Source organism: Myotis yumanensis, unplaced genomic scaffold (assembly GCF_028538775.1).
Source record: "Myotis yumanensis isolate MYYU_CA2020_CCGP unplaced genomic scaffold, mMyoYum1.0.hap1 SCAF_11, whole genome shotgun sequence".
Lineage (NCBI taxonomy): Eukaryota > Metazoa > Chordata > Mammalia > Chiroptera > Vespertilionidae > Myotis > Myotis yumanensis.
In genome coordinates this window covers 34,671,631-34,687,942 of record NW_027223762.1, presented here as the reverse complement: position 1 = coordinate 34,687,942, position 16,312 = coordinate 34,671,631, and the positions used below count along the sequence as shown (strand labels likewise).

At 39.1% G+C, this 16,312-nt stretch overlaps 1 protein-coding gene across 2 annotated transcripts in view; it reads left to right on the top strand.

The window, feature by feature from the left end:
- The window catches only part of USP34 (ubiquitin specific peptidase 34), a 241,762-nt gene that overhangs the window by 148,908 nt on the left and 76,542 nt on the right, over positions 1 to 16,312 (top strand). For both annotated transcript variants that reach the window (XM_070429294.1, XM_070429293.1), the window contains exons 36-41: positions 1,186 to 1,226; positions 1,368 to 1,492; positions 2,745 to 2,897; positions 3,841 to 3,945; positions 6,697 to 6,752; positions 6,848 to 6,968. In XM_070429294.1, the coding sequence (XP_070285395.1) occupies positions 1,186 to 1,226; positions 1,368 to 1,492; positions 2,745 to 2,897; positions 3,841 to 3,945; positions 6,697 to 6,752; positions 6,848 to 6,968 (601 nt within the window). The remainder of the gene's footprint in view (positions 1 to 1,185; positions 1,227 to 1,367; positions 1,493 to 2,744; positions 2,898 to 3,840; positions 3,946 to 6,696; positions 6,753 to 6,847; positions 6,969 to 16,312) is intronic.

Sequence of the window (16,312 nt, the reverse complement as noted above, 5' to 3'; positions counted from 1 at the left end):
ACCAACGGCAGCAGGACTAGATGGAGTAGACTACATGTCCCCCATTCTGGAGTTGATGGGCTCTTTGTACATTATAGAAAAAAGATGTAAGTTGTTTTCAAAGAATTTACATTGGCTAAGTAAAGGAGGAAGGTAAAGCAGGGGCAGTTCTAGGATAGGTGCATAGTCCTGAGGAAGAAATGTTTACTACTTTTGATTGGTTGCAGGGAACAGTCCTGAAAGTTCATGCATAAGCAGATTGTGATGGTTTCTGGTGGTTGCTCTAGGACAGTGATGGCGAACCTTTTGAGCTCGGCGTATCAGCATTTTGAAAAACCCTAACTTAACTCTGGTGCCGTGTCACATATAGAAATTTTTTGATATTTGCAACCATAGTAAAACAAAGACTTATATTTTTTATATTTATTTTATATTTTTAAATGCCATTTAACAAAGACAAATCAACCAAAAAAATGAGTTCGAGTGTCACCTCTGATACGCGTGTCATAGGTTCGCCATCACTGCTCTAGGAGTTGCTTCAAAGCTCCTTCATGCATTCAGGAATGTGAGCAGTCTATTGTTAGTTGGCTCACAGACATTAATTAACTGGTTGAATACTCTTGTCTCTCTGTCTCACTTTCTGGCCTGCTATAATTTAATTTAGTACTTCTCAGAATTTTTTTTCTTGTCAAAGGAAGGGCATTTTATGTCAATGTATGATTCTTCTTTTAAAGCAGCAGTTCTCAACCTGTGGGTCGCAACCCCTTTGGGGGTTGAACGACCCTTTCACAGGGGTCGCCTAAATACATCCTGCATATCAGATATTTACATTACGTTTCATAACAGTAGCAAAATTACAGTTATGAAGTAGCAATGAAAATAATATTATGGTTGGGGGTCACCACAACATGATAGACTAAACCATTGTGACCTTTCTCTTGAATAACAACCATGAGCATTTGTTGAGGGTTTACTTATTTCAATCAATATTGGTTTCAGTCGAATTTTATTAAATCTGAACATCCATTTGTTTGCTATAAGATTTTACCAGTGAATTTTAAAATAAAAGATAAGAGTCATAGAAAAAAATAAAAGTACCTTTCTAAAATCTAATGTTTTTTATGGGGAAAGTTGTATATACTTTTAACTAAGTTATTTTTAATTCATTACTGAATTTAATTGGTGGTGGTGTATTTTTATTTGCAGAGTTTTGAAAGCTCAGTCTGATCACAGGTCTAGACATGAAGGTAAGGATTTAAGAAAGTTAATTTTTAAGAGGTAAAAATTTAGATAACTAGATAAATTTATATATTTTTTTAAATAATAAACATTGTTTTCTTTACAGTACCAAGCCCTTATAATTGTACTTTTTTCTACTTTTTCTTTAGTTTCACATTATTCAATGTGGCTCTTGGTGAGTTGGGCTCATTGCTGTTCTTTAGTGAAATCTAGCCTTGCTGATAGTGATCATTTACAAGATTGGCTAAAGAAATTGACCCTCCTTATTCCTGAGGTAAGATAAAAATAAAGATTAGTAGTTACTCTTTACTTTTTATATTATTAAAATCCTATATAATAAAAACATAATATGCTAAGTGTCCGACCGATCGGTCAACCATTCAGTCAACCACTCGACCAGTTGCTATGATGCACATTGACCACCAAGGGGGAAGATGCTACAACAGGTAGGTTAGCTTGCTAGCTGGGGTCTGGCCAATCAGGACTGGGCGAGATGGCCCCTATCCCTGGCCAGGCCGAGGTACCCTACCTACGCACGAATTCATTGACCGGGCCTCTAGTTGATAATAAAAAAACTAATGGAAACAAATGGACATGATCCCACAAATATATCACATTATCTGGAAGATCTAGAATATTTTGGAACTAACTATACTTAAGTGTGAATGTTACATATTCTATAGCATTCATATTTGTCTTTTTCTGAAATACTTCTTTATAGATTATTTTGCTTTTTTTAAAAAAAATTGCTCTTTTCTGGGGCAGGGAGAGGTGAGCGTTTATTGTGGTCATTTAGCATTTATTGTGGTCATTTACGTTTTAGAGAAGTTTTTATTTGCGGGTTTTTTTCTATTTAATTAGAGTGTATCTTAGATGCAAGTGAAACTAAAAATAAAGATATTTTCTTTGATTCCATTATTGACACTGAGGAGGACAATATAATTTTCACTAACTATATTTTTTATATTACTCACACCATATTCCTACATGAAATAGTAGAAACACACTCTTACTATCACTTAGCCCCAACAATCACATCTTTTTTAGATAGTACTCTATAAAACTGTACTCTGAGTTGATGAATATGTGTTTTTGTTCTGGTTCTGTCCCAAAGAACCATTGTGACATTTGGGCAAGTCCCTTAGAATTGGTAAAATATTCTAGTTTAAGTGTTTTCTAAATGGCTGTTATGAAAATATTTTATCATGTTACTTAATCTTGTACATAAATTAATATGTATATTTTCCCCTCAATCCCCTTTGTATTTGTCTATTATTATTGTTTACTTGGTTTTATTTTATGGCCATATTTAGGATTTCTCAGATATGTTTTTACATATTACTATATACTTAGGGGTACTTTATTTGGTCATATATTATTTATATGCGTGAATATGTGATCAGAACATTGCATTTTAAAATGTTACTAAAGAAGTCACCTAATGTTATTTCTGCCAACATATTAAGCCTAATATTAACTGTTTAATACTAACTCAGATTGTCTTTGGAACTTGTTTTTTCATTTAGACTGCAGTCCGACATGAGTCTTGCAATGGTCTTTATAAGTTATCTCTATCAGGGCTGGATGGAGGTGACTCAATCAATCGCTCTTTTCTGCTACTGGCTGCCTCGACATTGTTGAAATTTCTTCCTGATGCTCAAGCTCTCAAACCTATCAGGGTAAGATTTTTCTGTGTTCAGGAGTGGTTTCTATTTTTGCAGTTTCTTTTGCCCAGTTTTATTATCATATTATATTATTGTAGTAATTTTGAGTCCTTGTTTACTATCTATAGTTTTTACCAAGGTAATAATACTTACATAGTTCTTAAAGTGACAGCATTGTGACCATGTTACACCTACGAGTAGAATATGTTTGTTTTGATTTCAGCTTTAGGGGATCTGTCATGGATATTCTGTTTTGGAAATAACATTTGTTCTTACTATATTTTGGGGCCTGTGTTAGTAAATTGAATGACAGAGACATCATAAATGTAGCTATCATTTAATTTAGTCACATAGAGTTTTATTATTATTATGATATTCTGAATTTCCGATTTTCATCCCTTTCCAATGTATATATTAGCCTTGTAAAAGCATCTACCACATAATAAATCCTGAGCCCATTAGTAAGTAAATTTTACTAATCCCAGAAATATGTTGTATTGTAGGATTTACTTTCCTCCACCATATTAACCTATCATCGACTATGTAAGAAATATGATGTGTTCTTTATTTTTCAGATTTCAAAATTATAATAGACCATTGCATGTGGGTAGCTTTATATATACTCATGTTCTGTAGGTTTCTTGTATTCCGACATTTTCATTGAATTCTTAATTTATATCACATTATTTAACATTATACATTATTCATATCTTTTTCAAGTAGGTTGTAAGTAATTTGAGAGTAACGTTATTCTGAGTTTTCTCATTCACTATGTTCTTAGTTATTCTAACTTTATAGAAAATACGAGTGTTGTCTTCATATTTTTGTTAAGTTTTTATTACTGTTTAGTTTGTATTAGGATTTAATTCTTTTCATAGTGTAGTTTCTTAAATATATTGTAATTTTAAGTTGTTTTCCTTTTAAAAATGATTTTACAAAGTTAAAATTTTTTTAATAGATAGATGATTATGAAGAAGAACCAATGTTAAAACCTGGATGCAAAGAGTATTTTTGGTTGTTGTGCAAATTAGTTGACAACATACATATAAAGGACGCTAGTCAGGTATGTCCAGAAAATTATACATTATCATGTTAATAGAAATGAATTATGCACACATGTGTTCATACTTTAAAGGTCCTAATTAAAGCATTTTAATCAATGAGTTGAAAATGGTTTAATTTTTCTACTCGATTGGCACTTTTCTGTTCTGCTCTAATTCCTTTCTTCTTTTTACTTTTATCTTTGTTAAAATGGCTTTATCTAGTATCTACATATAATTAGTTTTCCTGTCTCTGTTGAGTAAGATTTCTGGATGCAAAATTTTATTTAGAATGTGAAATTCAGACTTTAAATTTAAATACAGCTTTCTATATTAGCCTGTAGATTTGGATTTCTGAATATAAAATAAAATTGCAATTCAAATAGAAGTTGTTTCAAGGTCAGAAAACATTGTGAGTTTGCTGATCTAATTTTCTTTTAGTAGACTAAAATATTTTCATCTAAACAATTGTTTAAAACAAGTGAATTTCAAAAACAAATTTGCCACTTAAAGTCTTTTGATTTTTTTCGCTTATAAATTTAGTAAACTAAAATGCATCTAAATGATCTCAGGAAAAAAAGAGAAACAACTTAAACAAAATACATTTAAATATTTAGGAAACATTTTCTCTGATTTTTTTAATATATTTTGATCAAAGTGCAATATATACATTTTACATGTAAAATATCCTGTAGTATTTGAACTTCTCTTTAAGAAACTGTTACATCTGAATTCTTTTTATTTTTTATTTTTGGTTAATCCTCACCCGAGGATATTTTTTTCCGTTGATTTTTAGAGAGAGTGGAAGGGAGAGGGAAAGATAGAGAGAAATACTGATGTGGTGAGAGACACACTGATTGGTTGCCTCCCACATGCCCCTGACCAAGGCCGGAGCCTGCAATGGAGGTACGTGCCCTTGTCAGGAATCTAACCTGGGACCCTTTAGTCCACCGGCCGACACTCTATCTACTGCGCCAAACCGGGTAGGGCTAATCTGAATACTTAAGTTTTCTACTTTTCATTTGAGAAATAATTGTAAAAATTAATATTAAGTATGCTTTAATTTGCTTGATTATTCATAAAACTAGAGGCCCAGTGCACGAAATTTGTGCATTGGGGGAGGGGTTGTCCCTCAGCCCAGCCTGCACCCTGTCCAATCTGGGACCCCTGGGGGGATGTCCAACTGCCAGTTTAGTCTAAACGGGCAGTCAGACATCCTTTCACAATCTGGGACTGCTGGCTCCCAACTGCTCGCCTGCCTGCCTGCCTGCCTGATTGCCCCTAACCGCTTCTGCCTGCCAGCCTGATCACCCCCTAACCACTCCCCTGCCAGCCTGATCGACGCCTAACTACTCCCCTGCCGGCTCAATTGCCCCCAACTGCCCTCCCCTGCTGGCCCGGTTGCCCCTAACTGCCCTCCGCTGCAGGCCCGGTCTTCCTCAACTGCCCTCCCCTGTCAACCCCGTCCCCCCTAACTGCCCTCACTCTGCTGTAGGCCTGGTTGCCCTCAACTTCCCTCCCCTGCCGGCCCAGTCCCCCCCAACTGCCCTCCCCTGCCGGCCTGGTTGCCCCTAACTGCCATCCCCTGCCGGCCTGGTCGCCCCTAACTGCCCTCCCCTGCCAGCTATCTTGTAGCCATCTTGTGCCCACATGGGGGCGGCCATTTTGTGCGAGGACGTGATGGGCAATTTGCATATTACTGCTTTATTATATAGAATATTGATGTCACATAAACATTGGGTTTTTTTTAAAATCTGGTGTTGCCTATTAAAAGTAGGAATCTAATATTTCTTGCTGCCAAACATTTTCCTTCACAGAGATTGTCTTTAAGAATCCTCTTAAATTAAATTCTAGCCCAGCCTGTGTGGCTTAGTGTTTGAGCATCAACCAATGTACCAAGAGGGTCCCTGGTTCAATTCTTGGGCATGTTATGTGCCTGGGTTGCAGGCTCTATCCCCAGCAGAGGAGGGTGCAGGAGGCAGCCCATTGATCAGTATCGATGTTTCTGTGTCTGTCTCTCTTACACTTTTTCTGAAATCATAACGTATTTTTAAAACATTAAATTCTAGTTTATATAATCTTAAAATTTGTTGCTCAGTTATATTGGTAATTAAAGCTTTTTGATATTATTTAACTGTATGTAAGTTTATTTTTAAAGCCTAGTTTAAAGGTGGTGTTAAAAAACCTTAATAGCCGAATTGTACAGTATGTGATTATATCTTAATAAAATTGTTAAAGAATAAAAAACAACATGAAACCTTAGTATCTCCTCAATAAATAACTGTGACGATCGTAATTTGTTAGCGACATTCCATAGTATCTTTTGTTTTTTAATTTTTGTTGATATATATGTATATACATAAACATATATATGTATTTTTTTTAGAGAGAGAGAGAGGTTGAAACATTGATATGTTGCCTCCCTCATGCACCTTGCCTAAGGATAGAACCCACAAACCTGGCTATGTGCCCTGCCCAGGAATTGAACCCACTACCTTTTGGTGTATGGGGCAACGCTCCAACCAACTGAGCCATAACGGCCAGGGCCCATTGTATCTTTTTTGAAGGACTGTCAATGATGTGTTTACAACTATAATATTATTAATTTGACATCATATATAAGTAAATAAGTTAATTAATAGGTATATTAATGTATTTAGGAGAACCAAATTCTTATTACTTTCAAGGAAAACATTTTTTATGTTGTTTTAATAATCTCTGAATTACTAAATAAAAATTTACATTTGAATTTTATATTTTCTCTTTGTATTAAGACAACACTTCTCGACTTGGATGCTTTGGCACGGCATTTGGCTGACTGTATTCGAAGGTAAAATTTGATGTAAAATTGACAATTATATTGTTGAGGAGAGATAAAAGGACATAATCATGTGAACTATCTTGTTTTGCTTGTATTCTCTGTAGCAGGGAGATCCTTGATCATCAAGATGGTAACATAGAAGATGATGGGCTTACAGGACTCCTCAGGCTTGCAACAAGTGTTATTAAACACAAACCACCCTTTAAGTTTTCAAGGGAAGGACAGGTAGGTATTAAGACATCTAAATATCTGTGTGAAATGTGTTTGAAACTTTTTTTGTTGCAACGAAAAATTTCCTTAAACATGCAAACGTGAAGTTTACTAGAACTTTATTGCTGGGAGGAAAAGTGAACTGTGAATAAAATGAACCCTGGAAATAGAAACCTTAGGCTCATTTTTAGAATGCAGCAATAATTTTTAATTTCTATGACTATATATAGAGAAAACCTTTAATGGTATAGTTTTGTGGGATTGAGTATTTTGACTAGTAACTTACACAATGGAGTTAATAACCAGTCATTATAGAGTACCTGTCTTACTGGTTTTATATTTGAAAGGCCCATTTGACATAAAATCTATTTGATACACTTAATGACTAAACCAACAAATGTCTAATTACTCTTTAGATTGAATTATTCACTCTTCCATTGCCACTTTTGTCATTTCTTGCAGTGAGTGAGTTATTTATGATCTGGAGAGTTGGTTATTGATTGTGTCAGAAAACACAGGCTGGAAAATTGTTCCCATGAGCATAGACTAAGAATTCTTGAGATGAACTTAGGGTGACATTCTTACCTATCTTAAATCTGTGTTACTTCCCCTATTCCTTAAAGCTCCTTCCTGTGCTGTTTCTTCTGGGTCCTTCCATTATTTTTCCACTATATCCAGTGGGAATAATTTGATCGATTCATAATCTTCCTGGTTGAAGTCTTATATATAAACCAATATATAACTGTTATTCTAAAATAGAAATAATTTTTCTGATAACATCATTATAAAGCAAAAATAAGTAAAGAAAAAAATTTTAGATAGTAGAAAGAGAAGATTCCTTTATATAGTTCATTTTCCCATGATGCTTTGATGATGGCATTCCATGGCTTTCTGTGGATATAGTAAATACAAAAGTATATAATTTATGTTATAGAAACACCATTCTGTGATCTGCTTTCTTCATTTAAAAAACGAATACGTTAAAAAATACTCTTTCAAAAATTAAATACATAGGAGGGAAATATTTTCATGTTTTCAAAAAAATACATATTTTTATTTCAGAGAAGAAGGGAGATGGAGAGAGATAGAAACGTCAGTGATGAGAGAGAATCATTGATCAGCCACCTCCTGCATGCCCCACATTGGGGATTGAGCCCGCAACACGAATATGTGCTCAGCCATTGAACCAAACCAGTCATAAATTCTTTTTTTTTTAAGTGTTTATTGATTTTAGAGAGAGAAGAAGGGAGAGAGAGAGCAAGAGAGAGAGAGAGAAACATCGATGATGAGAGAGAATCATGGATCGGCTGCCTCCTGCACGCCCCCTACTGGGGATCGAGCCTACAACCCGGGCATGTGCCCTGACCAGGAATTGAACCGTGACCTCCTGGTTCATAGGTGACGCTCAACCACTGAGCTACACTGGCCGGGCCAGTCATAAATTCTTAAAGTAAATTTAATTAATTTTAATCAGAATACATCACTTTACAAAAGACTGCATCATTTTTATATTCCCAGCTATACTACATGATAGGTGTTTTCAACTGGTGTGCAACAGAAGCACACTAGTGAACCACAATAATTTTTTTCTATTAAAAATTTTTTAAAAATCTTTATTGTTCAGTTTATTACAGATGTTCCTCCCCCCCCCCCCCATAGTTCCCCTCCACCTGGTTCCCACCCCACCCCAGGCCCTCGCCACCCCACTGTCCTCATCCGTAGGTGTAAGATCTTTGTCCAGTCTCTTGCCGCACTCTCCACACTCCCTTCCCCACAAGAATTGTCAGTCCGCTCCCTTTCCATGCCCCTGATTCTATTACATTCACCAGTTTATTCTATTCATCAGATTTTTTATTTATTTGATTTTTAGATTCACTTGTTGATAGATAGATATATATTGTCACTTTGTTGTTCATAATTTTTTATCTTTGCCTTTTTCTTCTCCTTCCTCTTCTTAAAGAATACCCTTAAGCATTTCATATAATACTGGTTTGGTGGTGATGAACTCCTTTAGCTTTTTCTTGTCTGTGAAGCTCTTTCTCTGACCTTCAATTCTAAATGATAGTAATCTTGGTTGTAGGTTCTTGCTATTCATCACTTTGAATATTTCTTGCCACTCCCTTCTGGCTTGCATAGTTTCTGTTGAGAAATCAGCTGACAGTCATATGTGTACTCCTTTGTAGATAACTAACTGTTTTTCTCTTGCTGCTTTTAAGATTCTCTCTTTGTCCTTTGCCCTTGGCATTTTAATTATGATGTGTCTTGGTGTGGTTCCTCTTTGGATTCCTTTTGTTTGGGGTTCTCTGTGCTTCCTGAACTTGTAAGTCTATTTCTTTCACCAGGTAGGGGAAGTTTTCTGTCATTATTTCTTCAAATAGGTTTTCAATATCTTGCTCTCTCTCTTCTTCTGGCACCCTCATAATTCGGATGTTGGTATGCTTGAAGTTGTCCCAGAGGCTCCTTACACTATATTCGTACTTTTGTATTCTTTTTCCTTTTCTGGTTGGGTGTTTTTTGCTTCCTTGTATTTCGAATCTTTGACTTGATTCTTGGAATCCTCTAGTCTACTGTAGAATCTCTGTATATTATTTTTTATTTCAGTCAGTGTATGCTTAATTTCTGACTGTTCCTTTTCCATTTTTTTGGCATTCTAACTAAGATCCTTGAAGGTCTCACTAAGTTCCTCGGAGGTTTCTAGAAGATACTTGAGGAACCTTAAAGCTGTGGTTTTGAACTCTATATCCAGTATTTTGTGTTCTTCCATTTCTTTTATTTGTGACCTGTTTCTTTGTCTCCGCATTTTGGCTGCTTTCCTGTGTTTGTTTCTATGTATTGGGTAGCTGCTAAGACTCCTTGAGTTGATAGAGTGGCCTTGTGTAGTGAGTGTCTTACAGGGCCCAGTGGCTCAGCCTCCCCAATCATCTGAAGTGGACACTCTTGGTGCACCCCTTTGTGTACAGTCTTGTTGTAGGTAAGCCTTGATTGCTGTTGGTATCACTGGGATGTATTGATCTCCAGGGCAATTGGCTGTGAGGACCAGCTGTGTCTACAATGGAAGAGCTGCTGTGCAGGAGACACCCTTATGGGGCAGGACTTGCTTCAGTGGGGCTTTGGTGCTCACTGAGTCTGCCCCTTGAGTGTGTCACTTATGGATGTGAAGAGTTGTAATCTGGTATGATCTCACACTGACCACTGGGTACTCTGGCTCTTGGATCTCCAAGGAGGTGCAAAGTCAGCCACTGCCTGGGGTCACCCAGCAGGAGCTACAGAGAGATCTGCAGGTTCCTCCTCTTTGTATTGGGTTTTGAAGTGCCCAGACGAGGCTCAGCTCTGAAGCAAGGCAGGCTGCTGCTGCTGGCCTTGGGCCTTATTTTGATAGCTTTGGGGCTCCCTGACCCAGCTGCTGCCTGTTTGACAGGTTTTAGGCTGAGAAAGTACAGGCCATTCATATGCAAAAGCCGATGCGCTCATCTTGAGTGGGGTTGTAAATTGGGTGGGGTGGGGTCTCAGAGCAAACAGCAATGGCTGCCAGTCAGCCCTGCACTGGAGAGGTCCCAGTGCAGGAACAATGACTGCTGCGAGCACTTCCGTCTGAAAGAAAACCGCCCTCATGTTCCTACCCCGATGCCAGACAGTCCAGTTTCTCCTCATATGTGTCTGGGTCCCCCACAGTCTTGCCCGGAACTGGAGTTAAGAGCAAGCAGAAGCTTGTATCTCCCTCCCAATTAAAAAAGTGCACCTGGGTGCCAGCCCGTTCCATGCCTTGGTACCTCCTACAAGTCTCAGTGTGCTTTCTTTTTTACCTCTCTGGTTGTAGTACTTCCACTCACTCAGCTTTCCCTCGGTTCTGGATGATAGTTATTCTGTCTTTTAGTTATAATTTTGCTGTGGTTGTGAGAGGCAGCAAGAACAGGTGTTTACCTATGCTGTCATCTTGGTTCTCCCCCACAATAATTTTTAAAGCATGGAATACCTGACTATTTAGTCAGGGGCAGCTTTTTCCCTTAGATGACAATTTTCAAATAAAAAGTGACAATTTTCAACACAACAATAGTCATACAGTGTGAATGAATCAAAATTATACTTATTTCTTGTCAGATCAGCAAATATGTATATATTTTTTGGTATGCCACAGAATTTTTGTTTTTGAAATATATTTTTATTGATTTCTGAAAGGGAGAGGAAGAGAGAGATGGAAACATAAATGATGAGAATCATTGATTGGCTGCTTCCTGCATGCTCCACGGGATCAAGCCCACAACTTGGCCATGTGCCCTTGACTGGAATCGAACCTGGGACCTTTCAGTCCGCAGGCTGATGCTCTATCCACTAAGCCAACCCGGCTAGGACATGCCCCAGAATTTTAATAATTAGTTATTATGTGCCATGAGATGAAAAAGGTTGAAAATTACTGCTATGTGATAATGCTAGTTTCTCAACATCCCCATATTTGTTACCTGACTTTTAAATCTTTACCAGTTTCAGTGTAGCTTTAGTTTTATTTATTTTTTGTTAATCCTCACCTGAGGATATTTTTCCTTGATTTTTAGAGAGAGTGGAAGGGAGAGCGAGAGGCAGAGAGAGAGAAACATGAATGTGAGACATATCAACTAGTTACCTCCCGCATGCACCCCAACCAGGGCCTGGGATGGAGCATGTAAATAAGGTATGTTCCCTTGACTGGAATCAAGCTCAGGATCCTGCATTCCATGGGCTCACGCTCTATCCATTGACCCAAACAGGGTAGGGCTTCTTTTATTTCTTTGGTTATTGTTGAAGATGAGTGTCTTTTTATTTATGTACTAGAGGCCCGGTGCACAAAAATTTGTGCACTCGGCGGGGGGGGGGGGTGTCCCCCAGCCCGGCCTGTGCCCTCTCACAGTCTGGGACCCCTCGGGAGATAATGACCTGCTGCCTTAGGCCTGCTCCCGGGTGGCAGAGGACAGGCCCAATCCCTAGGTGCAGCCCCTGGTCAGGCTCAGAGCAGGGCCAATTGGGGAGTTGGGGCGCCACCCCGTCATGCACAGAGCAGGGCAGATCGGGAGGTTGTGATGCCACCCTCAGTCACGCTCAGGGTAGACTGATTGGGGGGTTGGGGCACCGCCCCCTGTCACACTCAAGGCAGGGTCAATGGGGAGGTTGCGGCGCCACCCCCTGTCACGCACAGAGCAGGGCCAATCGGGGTTGGGGCGCTGCCCCCTGTCACTCACAGAGCAGGGCCGATAGGGGAGCTGGGGCACCGCCCCGTCACACACAGAGCAAGGCCTGTGGAGGGGGGTTGGGGCGCCACCCTCTATCACCCACAGAACAGGGCCGATCAGGGGGTTGGGGCGCCGCCACTGTCACACTCGGGGCAGGGCTGATGGAGAGGTTATGGTTCTACCCTGTCACACACAGAGCAGGGCCCACGGGGGGGTGGGGGGTTGGTGTGCTGCCCCCTGTCACACACAGAGCCGCAGGGCAATTGGGGGATTGGGGAGCTCCCCCCTAACAGGAACAGAGCAGGGCTGATCAGCGGGTTTGGGCGCTGCCCCCTGTCACGCTGATCCCGGTGCCGGGAGGCATATTACCCTTTTACTATATAGGATAGAGGCCTGGTGCATGGGTAGGGGCCGGGTGGTTTGCCCTGAAGGGTGTCCTGGATCAGGGTGGGGGTCCCCACTAGGGTGCCTGGCCAGTCTGGCTGAGGGGCTGAGGGCTGTTTTCTGGCTGGCAGTTGACTAAAAGCTCTCAACCGCTCCTTGTTTTCTTTTTTTTTTTTTTTATTCTGGGCCAGCTTTAGCTCTGAGGCCTCGCTGTTGAAAACATCGATACAATGTTGTGGTCGGGGCTGACTGAAAGCCAGTTTTGTTCAGCTTCTTATTTGCAACATAGTAATAGTTGCTTAGAGTTGCAGTTGAGAGGCCGGCAAGTGAGGTCGGGAACGTTGGAGTCTGCAGTTCCTGGAGGAAGCAAGCCTCATGTTCGCTTCCAGCTGCCTGGCTGCCGGCCGCCATCTTGGCTGACAGTTAATTTGCATAAGGATACGCTGATTAGCCAATGGGAAGGGTAGCGGTCGTACGCCAATTACCATGTTTCTCTTTTATTAGTGTAGATTGTCCCTTCGTATTTCTAAAAGTTCTTTTGAGAATACCAACTCTTCTGTCATATGTGCAGAAAATACTTCTAAAGGTCTTATTACTCTTCATTATTCATATTTTTTAAGAGCAGTTGTTTTTTTCCCCCCTTTTATTGATTTATACAAATAATTTTCTTAGGCAAAGTTTTTGAGCCCTTATAAAAGATAGATATTTTTATTAGACCCCATTTTGACAGAGGATGAAACTAAGGTATTGACAGGTTAAGCACCTTGCCTCACTGAGGTCACTCAGACTCTTGACCAAGCTTTTGATCACTATTCAATAAAATCTACAGATGTTAAGACCTTGAACACACTGTTTTATACTTTGCTTTTTTTTCACCTATCTTAGTCTTTCTAACAATTGCATTCATTCTTTTTAACAATTGCATAGTATTTTTTTCTGGATGTATGTAATATATCTAATTCACTTCCCAATGATGAACATTGTCTTAAACTATTGCAAATGATGTTTATACATCCATCATTTAGGAAATCTGTAGAAAAAAATTCTAGAATTGCTGGTTCACAGTGTATGTATCTTTAAGATTTTGGTTGATATAACCATATTGCCATCTATAGAGGTTTGGGTCAATTTATGGTCCCACCTGCAATGTATGTGAGCAAGTGCCTCTTTCCCCACATTTTTACCAAGCTAGTTTATTGTCAAATATTTAACTTATGCCAGTGTGATAGGTGAAAAGATTTAGTTTTATATTTTTGTAATTCTCAGTGAGGTTGAGCTTCTTTTCATGTATTTGAAAGCCATTTATCTGTGTTACCTTTTCTCTGATCTGTTAAAATCTTTTTCTCATTTTCCTAATATGTATATAACTAGAGGCCGGGTGCACATATTCGTGCACAGGTGGGGTCCCTCTGGGTGGCCTGCAGGGATCGGGCTGAAACCCACAGTCCAATGCTACCTGCCGCTCCCGCACATCCTGGCCCCACTGTGCCTGCCGTGGGCTCGTGCCCAATCAGTCCCGATCAGGACAAGTTCGTGCTGCTGCAGCAGTGCTCACCAGCCATGAGCCCTGCATCTGATGCCCTCCCAAGGGGAGTGGCCTGCAGGATCGGGCTGAAACCGGCTCTCCAACATCCCGAGGGGTCCCAGATTGCGAGAGGGTGCAGTCCAGGCTGAGGGACTCCACCGGTGCACGATTGGGCCGGGGAGGGACTGCAGGAGGGCTCCAGGGCACATCCAGCCCATCTTGCTCAGTCCCGATCAGCCAGACCCCAGCAGCAAGCTAACCTACTGGTCGGAGCATCTGCCCCCTTTTGGTTAGTGCATATCATAGTGACTGGTCGATTGGTCGACTGTCTGTTCCCTGATTGTCAGTGCATGTCATAGCAAGCAGTTGAGCAGCCTTAGCATATCATTAGCGTATTATGCTTTGATTGGTTGTCCTGCTGTTTGGTCTATTTGCATATTATTTTTTTATTATATAGGTGGGTTTTTTTTACTAATTTGTAGAATTTTTTACATAAAAGAAATTCCTTTGTAATGTGAATTGCAAGTACTTTATCTGTTTGTCTTTTTTGTTTGTTTTTTATTTTCTTTATTGGTTAAGGTATTACATATGTGTCCTTAACCCCCTTTTGGCCCTCACGCCGATCATGCCCTGTTTGTCTTTTGACTTTGTGCTTTTGTTTTGCTTGTTTTCCTAAGCAGATTTCACTTTCATTTAATTAGATTTACTAATCTTTTATAGCTTTTGGATTTTGTATTATACTTTAAAAACTCATAGTTTTCTTACACTTTCAATATTTTAGTTTTTACTTCTAATTTTGTACTCTAAGTGATTTATTAAGGTGAAAGGAATGAAATGGGGAGTTAATTTCTTTTTGATATAGCTACCCAGTTCTAATAACTGGCTAGGTTTTGTTTTGTTTTTCTTAATCCTCACTCGAGGATATTTTTCCATTGATTTTTTTAGGGAGAGTGGAAGAGAGAGAGGAAGACAGAGAGAAACATCAATGTGAGAGAAACAACATCGATTGGTTGCCTCCTGCACAAGCCGTGACCAGGGCCTAGGCTGGGGAGGACCCTGCGACCAAGGTACATGCCCTTGACCGGAATCGAGCCCAGGACCCTTTGGTTCACAGGCTGACACTCTATCCACTGAGCCAAACTGGCTTGAGCAAGGCTGGCTTTTTTTTAAATCACTGATTAGAAATTCCGTTTTAGAATCATCCTAAACTGGTGTATGTATTTGTGTTTATTTCTGGACTTCCTGTTTCACGTTACCCATCCATTCATTCATCAACTTTATATCCTTATTACATAGTTGTATAATTAGTATCTTGTAGAGATGGCCCATCTTATTACTCCTCAGAATTTTCCTGGCTATTTATTTTTCACGTGAACTTTAGAATCAATTTGTCTCATTCTTTCAAAAATTTAAATTGTTACTTTTTAAAATTTGGGTTGTATTAAATTTATGGTTGATATAGAAAAATTGACATTGTACTGAATTTACCTGTACAAGAACAGGATCTGTCTCCTTAGTTATAAAAGACCAATCTTTTTGTGTTTTTCACTTTGAGGTTTTCATTTGAATATTGTGAATTTTAAGCATTTCTTAAGATTATTTCTAGGAATTTTATTTTCATAATTGGCATCATAAATGGAATCTTTTCTACAATTATGTTTCCTAACTGGTTGTTTATGTACAGCATTTATTGTGTATGAATTTGTTGTAGGCCATCTTAAATTCACTTGTTTATAGACTTTTTTCAGCTGTCTTCACTTTAATCTTCAGTATTGTCATTGAGTTTCCATTTGTTTTTAATTTATCATCTGCAAGTAATTGATTTTTAAGTTTTATATCTTCCCAGTTTGTTTTTTTTAATATTTTATTGATTTTTTACAGAGAGGAAGGGAGAGGGATAGAGAGTTAGAAACATTGATGAGAGAGAAACATCGATCAGCTGCCTCCTGCACACCCCTTCCTGGGGATATGCCTGCAACCAAGGTATATGCCCTTGATTTGAATCAAACCTGGGACCCTTCGGTTTGCAGGCTGACGCTCTACCACTGAGCCAAACCGATTAGGACTCTTCCCAGTTTTTAAAATTTATTTTATTGTTAAGGGTATTACAGGTGTCCATACCTTTTGCCCCCCTCCACCTGGTTCCTGCCCCACCTCTGGTCTTCACTGCACTATTATCTGTGGCTTTCCTTCCTTTTACTTGTCTAATTTTGTCTGGAACTTCCAGAACAACGTTAAATAATAGTTGT